Here is a 9,901-nt window from a genome sequence, read left to right as displayed (position 1 = left end):
ATGAGTTATTCGCTCGATGAAGATGAGCGGAGCTTAGGTGGGAACGGCTGCGGTCCCACACTGGTGGTGTGGAATATCTGTTGCGATGGATATTCTGGCAGGGCTACACACTTTAGTGTATAGTCAAATGATTGGTGATGTGACGGTGTTGGAGGATTGTGTTTGTGTAACTGTCTGTTGTATTGTCTTATATCGTTTATGCAGTAACTGGCCCCGTTTAAATGTTTTAAAAACTGTGGCGATCCATTCGGGGATGGTGAGCAGTTGTTTAGCAGTTATAACTCAGATGCGCGCGGGATTAAGTGGGGATGGAATCACCACGAGTCAGGGTCGTAGTCTTCCACTGTGTTGTCTAATACATTTGTTTACTTAGTTGGATTTTTGGTTTGGAACAGTTGTATTTTACTTTGCAGTTGGTTTTGATGTAATCACTTTAAACTTTATACGTAAATTATGTTTCTTTATGGTCACTTTTGATTACTATGCCTCGGGTAATCGATATGGTAGCATTCTCATGCGCTAGGTGGTCTTGGTAAGGCACCTTGGTGTAGTACTTCCTTCAAATAAAATTTATCTATTTACCTTTTCAAATACTGCTCACCATATCAACTATTTTCTCACGTGCATTCACCCTTCTCAGTTACCACCAAACTAAACAACCTAAACCCATCGTAACATACCTCATCCCTATCCGTTAACAATTTCCTCTATCGATATCTACTTATATTCTCTAAATTAGATTATAAAGCGTCAGCGATTAACCCACCCCTCGAAAAACTTACCCCCTCCCCAGAAGCCCAACATACCCCTACTCCCACCCCTTAAAAAAACACACCAATTACCCTACCAGATTCATATCCTGCCCATAATGAATGAGACATCATTAAGTAGTTTATATTGATCTTAAATTAAAGTTCTAAAATTATAATCATCAAACTCTCTTCTGTCGTTCCTTATTTGTCTTTTTTTTCTTACTCTCTTTTCCCTCTCTAGTAGTGTATACATGTTATATACTTATGTATGGTTTCGTTTATATATATATATATATATATATATATATATATATATATATATATATATAGAGAGAGAGAGAGAGAGAGAAAGGAGTTCTAATGAGTCCATTGCATCTTTCGAATCCTTAAGTCCTTATAAGGACCTTTAGATGGACAACATCTAAGGTTGAGATTGTTTACAAAATATAGGCCAAAAAAAAGGGAAAAGCTTAGAGAGGAAAGAGGAAAACTTTGTCTGATTATTGTTCTTCCCAAGTAATGGACTAACGGGATAATCTCTATATCCTCTGTACTATCTATCAAAACCAACCTCATTCCTTTCTTGACACACTTCTTTATCCACCTTCTATCTACTACTATTCTTCTCTCTAAAGCTGCGTTTTCCTATTCAACGCTCAAAATTCAGCTACAATTCTTTCTAAAACTTGCAAATCATCGCATTCATGCAGATAATAGATGGCATCAATGGTATTTCTTCATTTTCTTTATTGTTTTCAGTCACCATTTTAATATTTTCCATTGAATGTATAATCTGCATGTCATGGTATTTTTTCATTTTAATTATTGTTTTCAGTCACCGTTTTCATATTTTCAATTGAATGTATCTTATCATTACTTTTGAAAGAATAATTCACAGTTACACTTTTGAAATTTGATGCTGAGTTTTAAATGAAGATTAGATTTCAGTTTTGAATATCGAGTTTTGATATGAAAATGAATTTTGATTTTTCTAGTTTTGAACGTATTAGACTATACAAGTTTCAATTCTGACAACATTTACACTTACGTTCGACATTTACACTTTCAGACCATCACATTTACATTGTCCTTATGTTAACATTTACTTTTACAATGGCACTTGCATTTTATTTATAGTTTACATTCACCACTTTCATATGAAGATTGTACAAATAATATCATTGTTGCTTTTTTGAAATTTGATGCTGAGTTTTAAATGAAGACTAGATTCCAGTTTTGAGTATCGAGTTTTGATATGAAAATTAATTTTGATTGTTCTAGTTTTCAACGTATTGGACTATACAAGTTTCAATTCTGACAACATTTACACTTACGTTGGACATTTACACTTTCAGACCATCACTTTTACACTGTCCTTATCTTAACATTTACATTTACACTGGCAGTTGCATTTGATTTATAGTTTACATTCACCATTTTCATATGAAGGTTGTACAAACAATATCATTGTTGCTCTTTTGAAATTGCTCCAGTTTGGATTATTCCAATTTTCACTTAGGATTATTTTTCATGATCAAAATTATACGTATAGACCATGCAAATTAAAGGCCATCACAATCAAAATTCAAATGTGACAACATTTACACTTACCTTGTTAATGAAGTATTTAAAAAATTGATAATTGCTCATTTACACTTCACATCTATTGGCATTTACACTGATATTGCTCATTTACACTTTTAGAACATCACACTTACCCTACATTTCTGATGACATTTACACTTACACTTTTGGACGTATACATTTACACTTACACTTTGGGACAATTTGGACATTTACACATCCACGATCGCACTTAGACATCATATCTGGAACATTTACACTTGCATTTGATATTTACACTTTGATTCCCTTTATATTTACACTTACACTTACACTTTGCTTCTCTTTACATTTGCACTCTAAGATAAATGGATTGTTTAAAACATTCACACTTACACTTCATATCTGATGACATTTACACTTACACTTTATATCTGTTACATTTACACTATATTTTTTACATTTATACTCTGTGAATTGTATTGACAAGTCCTATTTACAGATTCACTTAACAAAAATGGAGTGTAGCCTGACAGGCAGGAATTGTGCAGGGAGGTTGAAAAGAGGTTTACACCGTACATCGGGCAGGAGTTTGGGGGGAATAAGGACGCGGTAACATTTTATAAGATATACGCCATTGCTTGTGGGTTTGATGTGCGTAAGTACACAACGAAAAAGTGGTGTGGCAGAGAGATCAAGTCAAAGCTTGTTGTTTGCAATCGAGAAGGTTTCGCTCACAAGGCGCCAAGTAAAGATCAGAGTGACGGACTAGTTGGAGAGAATTCACAGAGGAGATTCAAAGTCACTAGAGTGGGGTGTAAAGCGAGGATAAGACTATATATGAAGAATAGTGTTCTATTAATTGATCGATTCCACTAGGGTCACAACCACGAGCTTATCTCACTTAAGGACATAGAATTCCAGAAATTGTCCCGCAACATAACAGATTATCACAAGATGATAATCTTTTCGAACTCAAGGGTTAGTAATATATCATCACCGTCAAGACTAATTCAATAAATCCATTCCCGTTATATATGTCATATCTGTTATTAATTGACAGCTGAGGATAGGAGCAACAAAGACCTACAAAATCTGTAAAGAACAGGTGAATTGATTCAAAAACATTGGAGCAAGCTTAAATGATTTTAAGAACTTCCATAGGGATGTTAAATGTTTCATTCACGAACGTCATGGTTAGTTGTTCATAGACCATTTTAAGGAAATGATTGAAGCAAGAATAGGTTTCTACTTTGACTACGATCTTGACGATGATGGCAGCCTACGTATGGCTATATGGGCGGACAGTACTGCCCGAGAGAACTACAAGATATTTGGTGATACGGTATCATTCGACCCAACTTACTCCACAAATAAGTATTATATTGCTTTCACACCGTTCACCAGTGTGGATCACCATAAACGATCAGTGACGTTCTGTGGGGCTCTAATTGCATGGGAAGATTATGAGTTATTTAATTGGGTTTCAACCAGTTTTTACATGCAATAGGGGAAAGGAACTCGAGTACATAATTAGAGATTAGGACCCAGGTATTATCAAATATGTCCCTCTTGTTTTCTAGACAGCACGGCATCGGTTTTGTTTGTGGCATATAATGAACAAAGTGCCTAGTAAGTTTGGTGTCTCTAGGAGTGATTATTCTGACTTCATGGGGAAACTTAATGACATTATATGGGACAAGGAGCTTGAAGCAGCAGAATTCGATGCTATCTGGGAGCAAATTATTGAAGAGCATGGTCTTGGTGCCAATGATTGGTTTGCGGACACGTATGCTATAAGGGGACCGTGGGTGATGACTGATAAGGAGATATTTATTCATATTTATACCCCTTATTTATATATTTTTACGGTTGTCTATCACACTATTTGAGCTATATAATTTACTCTTGGTCATTTTGCTTGTTTATTAATTTAAATGTCATATTAGTGTTAAATGAACTAATTTACGTTTAATTTGAAATAGGTGTGATTGTGTGAACCCATGGGATATGTGCCGCTAAAACAGAAGACGAAGATAATGCAAATTGTGGGAGAAAATAAAAGAACTGGACCAAATCCCATATTGCACGTAGGTCTTAGACCAAATAAATAAAACCAAAAGTAAAGAAACAGCAAAATAAGAACATAAGATTGGAAGGTACTAGAACAACACAAAGCAACCAAACGAAGTTGAAAATTCAATCTCGTCTTGGATCTCAAATTCTATCTTCTTGGGATAGTTTACCTGCGAAATCTATCCCAAATCTCTGCGAAATTCAATCCCGTATAATCTCGAACGAAGCTATAAATACCCGATTCCTCCGTCAAAAAGAGAAAAATGGAAGCAATTACCCACATATTTCATAGAAATTGAGCGAAATAGAGTGACGATTTGAGGCCTATTGGATCGTGAGAGTAGTAAGAGACCGTACTAGGTCGGAGTCTTAGCACACGGTCGAGTAAGGGCGAATTTGAGGCGGTCCCTGAGGTGCGACAATACGAAGTTCCGACTACAAATTCCGGGCAGTAATTAAGTTCTCTCTACCTCTTGTATTCAAAATATGGTTTATTTTCGTTGATTAATTTTAGTATTGGAAACCGTTGTTTGTTTAATTGTTAATCTTTCAGTAATTTGTATCCAAGGCTTTACTCATTCTCGATTGACAGTTGCAATTTTCAGTGGTAATTTGTTATCTTATTATGATTGGAATTGTATGCTTTCGCTAATTATGTAATTGAGGCTTAGTTTGAGTTACATAATACGAGTAGCAACTACCTTAAATTGATCTCTGCGGATTGGATTTAATTTAAGATAGGAGTAAAATTTGGTCAGATAATCTTTAGGTAGTGACGACACTAAGCGATTAATTGGAATAATGACATCTTCTTCGTTCGATAATGCTTCTAATCCGGTCGTTAGTAGGGTGCGACAAACTTACATCGGTCGGTTAGTTAAGAATCGGTCTAGGCTTAGTTCACGTCCATTGTAATCTAAGAGAGGACAGGGAGTTATTGTTATCTTTAATTCCGATGTTAATCTATAAATTGTATGGAAATTTGACGTAAAAATATCCGGTTGACAAACTAGAATTACTAATAGAATATATCCTTAATGGGGTATTTAACTTCGCGTTTACTTTTAGTATTTAGTCCTGTTAGTCTAGTTCAAACCTACAAACAAACTCATCCTAATCGTACATAATGTTAATAGCCGTAAATATTTAAATAATTAAAGGTATATATGTAAGTTAGTGAATAATAGTATTATATAGTTAATTAGTTTTTCCAGTCTCTCCGTGGGATCGACCCTACTTATCCTTTACTAAGTTTATATTTTTGAGGTTAATATAGGTTTTATAAATCATTAATTTGTATGCGCAAACGACACATATCAATGGCACATTGCAGAGACTTGAAGATGGCGTCTGTTATGAGGACGACTCAACGACCAGATAGCAAAAACATCTTTTTTAAGAGGTTTGAGCATAAGTCAGGAACATTGGTTAAGTTTTGGATGCGTTTTGAGAGCGCTATGGACCAACAAAGACATACACAAAAGCAGCTTGACAACAATGATAATCACTCGTCCCCGAAGATGTCAACACATATGGCGTTAGAGAGTCATGGTGCAAAGGTGTACACCTATTCAACTTTCTACACCTACAAGGAAGAGGCCATATACTCAATTGATACATCTAGAACCGGAGGTTTCACTGAGAGAGGCGAGCTAGAGGTAACTACTGTCAAAGATTCGTCCAGGGGAAAGAATTTTGAAGTTGCATACAGTCCAGGTAATTTAATTTACACTTTGTATATGATCACATTTACACTTTCCATAATATAACATTTACACTATCAATATCATCACATTTACACTTTCCATATCATAACATTTACACTTTCCATATCATAACATTTATACTATCAATATCACCACATTTACACTATCAATATCATCATATTTACACTTTCTATTTAATCACATTTAAATTTCCATATAATCACTTACACTGTTTGTAATGGCTTCCACCGTTGGGGGATTTAAATTTCCATATAATTACTTACACTATTTATAATTTCCATATAATCACTTACACTGTTTGTAATATTCACACTTACATGATGTCCTTAACTGATGACCCAGGTACACGTAAAGCAAGCTGCAATTGTACAATGTTTGAAAGAACCGGCATCCTATGCCGCCATATAATATGGATTTTTTCAGCAAATGGGATGAAGATTATACTAGACGATTATGTTGTAAATAGATGGACGAAAGAGTATCTCCGATTAAGGATGTTCAATTGTAATGGTGAAGGGACAGACAACATGGAAATCATCGATGAAAAAGAAATTGCAATGTCAATAATGTGGTCGGAGGTTCATCAAAATGTAGGGCTCCTTCGAGGCAAAGGTGTGACTGATGTTGAAAGCTTCTCCGCTATAATTAGGGGATTTAAGGATATGTTATCACCATTAGGGGAAGTGTTGAATAAAAATCAACAAATGGAGAAAATTATGCATTGTACGGCCAGTGAGGTAGTGACGATATTCCCACCTAAGAATTCGAAAAACAAGGGTAGCGGTAAAAAAATGTTGTCAACCAAAACCAAAGCACTGGCCTTGGCTAGAAAACCGAAACGCAAGTGTAAGAATTGCAAGAGAATGACAAATCACGACAAGAGGAACTGCCCTAACCTCTTTTCAGCACACACACCATTGTTCAAGGGGTCCTCTGACCAAGAAGAAGATGAAGGAGAGGAGGAGAAAGTGGTGGTATCAGAAGAAGAATAGACGTCATAGCAGTGATAATGTAGCTTTTGTATTTTGAATGTGTAACTTTAAATTTTAATGTGCTATCACTGGAATGAGGGATTAGTAATTAGTCTCATGGCAGCGTCACTTTCAACTGCAGTCAAAGCGTCAGAGTTACACTGTCATAAGACCAAAATGTCTCTGTTTTATTGGATTGCCAAACATTGTGTTACTTGAACTTATTTGAATTGACAATGTTATTTCAAGTAACATTTACACTTATGATAAAATCCAATCTAACCCTACCTTACACATTCAATGAAACTTTCATGTGCATGACACATTTACACTTTCAGTGTGTTAACATTTACACTTCCCATCTCATCACATTTATACTTTCCCATCTGACCACATTTAACTTTCAATGAAACTTTTATGTGAGACACATTTAAACTTTCAGTGTGATAACATTTACACTTTCCATCTCATCATATTTACACTTTCCCATCTGACCACATTTAACTACCAATGAAAATTTCAAGTGTATGACACATTTACACCTTCAGTGTGGTAACATTTACACTTCCCATCTCATCACATTTACAGTTTCCCATCTGACCACATTTATCTTTCAATGAAAATTTCATTTGTATGACATTTACAATTTTTACAATTTCAATGTGATAACATTTACACTTCCCATATAATCACATTTACACTTTCCCATCTGACCACATTTAACTTTCAATGAAACTTTCATGTGAATGACACGTTTACACTTTGAATATCGTCACATTTACACTTTGAATATCCCAATTAACGCTTTCAATATCACTTTCATCTGAATGAAACTAAAATTCAATTTCAATTTATTGTCAATTATCATAACAACTGACTAACATGTCCACAAAAAACCGATAGCATTACAGACATTAGTTTCAACATTGCCAACCAAAATACGAATAGTCAAGAACAACAAAAAAAAACAATATGTCCACAAATGGTTTACTTTTTCCCCAAAACATTCTTCACTTTGCGCTTCTTTTGTAACTTCCACCATAATTCATCTTTTCCAGCTATAAACTCATCCACCTTCGCCATGAAAACGTCTCTGTTGATGTTTATGTCAGTTAGTACAAGGGTCGTCACCAACTCGACTACCAAGTGTCGTCGATTCCTCTTCCTCTCCAAGTCTGGATGCTCAAAAGGATCACCCTCGTGCATCAGCATATACATCATACAGAATATCCCTAATTCTGTTATGGTAGGAAAGGGTATTTGGCGCCTGAACGGGATTTGCCGATACTCAAAGCTATTAATCTGGTATCCTCTGCCGACGCTTCTGGCATCCAAATAATCGCTAATAGCTGATGCCTGCAATGAAAGCACGTAAAATTAAATAAACAATATATTGTTCATCCTATTCGAAAGTGATTTATTGGCATCAGACTTACAACTAGACGAGTAACTTTGCACATTTAAGAGTGATCCCAGGTGGGATGAGGTTGGTAGTCAAGGAGATCGACCGTTTGCGCTCTGAAATGTGTACATACGCATGCAAAGTGCCCACCAATGTTGACGGGTATGAAGATAAACTTAGCATTCAGGTTGAAAGTTTTATCACAGTCCTGGATGAAGGTATCCCAAATTAGGTACAGCCGATCATTGATCGCATTAGACTGTGAACCTGGTTCAGGTATATCCAACAGCTGCATGATACACTCCTGTTCACAGAAGTGATTGAGACTACATAATAACGAGGAAAATAATGTATGACTTTCAGGCTTTAGGGGGTCGTACCATATTACGTTACCCAAAGAAGGCCATCCTAGGAAGTAAGTATTCAGCCGACTCCAAGTGGTTGAGCAACACAGCCCAGGACTCAATCACAACTGGCGACATTAAAACTTCAGGAAGCATAGACATGATGTCTGACCGGCGTAGCGCAGCATGCCTACTGAAATAAGATATTGATTCGCTAGAGTGAAACCCACGTATAGTAATCAATTAAATATAGAAATTGATTAAAAATTCAATATCGTAATTAATTGAACACGTTTTAACAATTTGAGAGATACTAACGAATTTTCAAAGTTGTGGTCATCTCAGAAGTAATAGTCCACCGCATGCTTTCGCTACGATCTAACACCCTGATAAAGGTTTTATTTTTACTCCTTTCGCAAGTGAACGATTGCTCGTTGTAATACACAAAAGGGTTGAACCCGAAGGACGGAAATTGTGGCACTAGGATTACTCGTTTATAAACTAGTTTAGTTCAATCTAAAAAGAGGTGGTTTGAGTTCTGAACTAATGACTAGAATGTAAACTAAAGCAAGTAGGAACTAGGCACGATTAAGATTGTCTAAGACGATGATTAAGGAGACTAGGACGTTCGGGTTCACCCAAGTAGTAGGGAGAGGGGAAATAAGCATCGACTAATGGTTATATAGGTTGTACAACATGTAAATTATAACCTCTCGATGTAAATTCTGCACTTGAGCCAAAATTAACCAACTTACTCATTCAATTAATCTAACTCAAAACTTGTTATCAAATCCTAGTTACTACTCAAGTTATTCACTCAAATAGTAGATAGATAGTTAGAAGAATTAACTCAACTTAATCATTTGAATAATTCTACAAACATCTTATGTGCATAACAAGTAGCAAATGTAAACAACCCAAGAATTACCATTAATCCATACCAAAGACCTCTCCTTTATCCAATAAGGGATTCCCCTACATCCTAGCAAGGTCACTACTCACTCATGTTCGTAATGAAAACAACAAAACATATGAGAAATGGAAGAACTTGAACAACAAACATATT

At 35.6% G+C, this 9,901-nt stretch overlaps 1 protein-coding gene across 1 annotated transcript; it reads left to right on the top strand.

Annotated features, from left to right (window-relative positions):
- The first annotated feature begins 3,931 nt into the window (after positions 1-3,931).
- LOC141631000 (protein FAR-RED IMPAIRED RESPONSE 1-like) lies at positions 3,932-7,110 on the top strand. Its single transcript, XM_074443729.1, has 3 exons — positions 3,932-4,104; positions 5,725-6,107; positions 6,461-7,110. Exons 1-3 carry the CDS (start codon positions 3,932-3,934, stop codon positions 7,108-7,110), a joined length of 1,206 nt encoding a protein of 401 aa, XP_074299830.1.
- Positions 7,111-9,901: the final 2,791 nt, after the last annotated feature.

Source organism: Silene latifolia, chromosome Y, assembly GCF_048544455.1.
Source record: "Silene latifolia isolate original U9 population chromosome Y, ASM4854445v1, whole genome shotgun sequence".
In the NCBI taxonomy this organism is placed as follows: domain Eukaryota; kingdom Viridiplantae; phylum Streptophyta; class Magnoliopsida; order Caryophyllales; family Caryophyllaceae; genus Silene; species Silene latifolia.
This window is presented reverse-complemented; position numbering and strand designations above follow the sequence as displayed.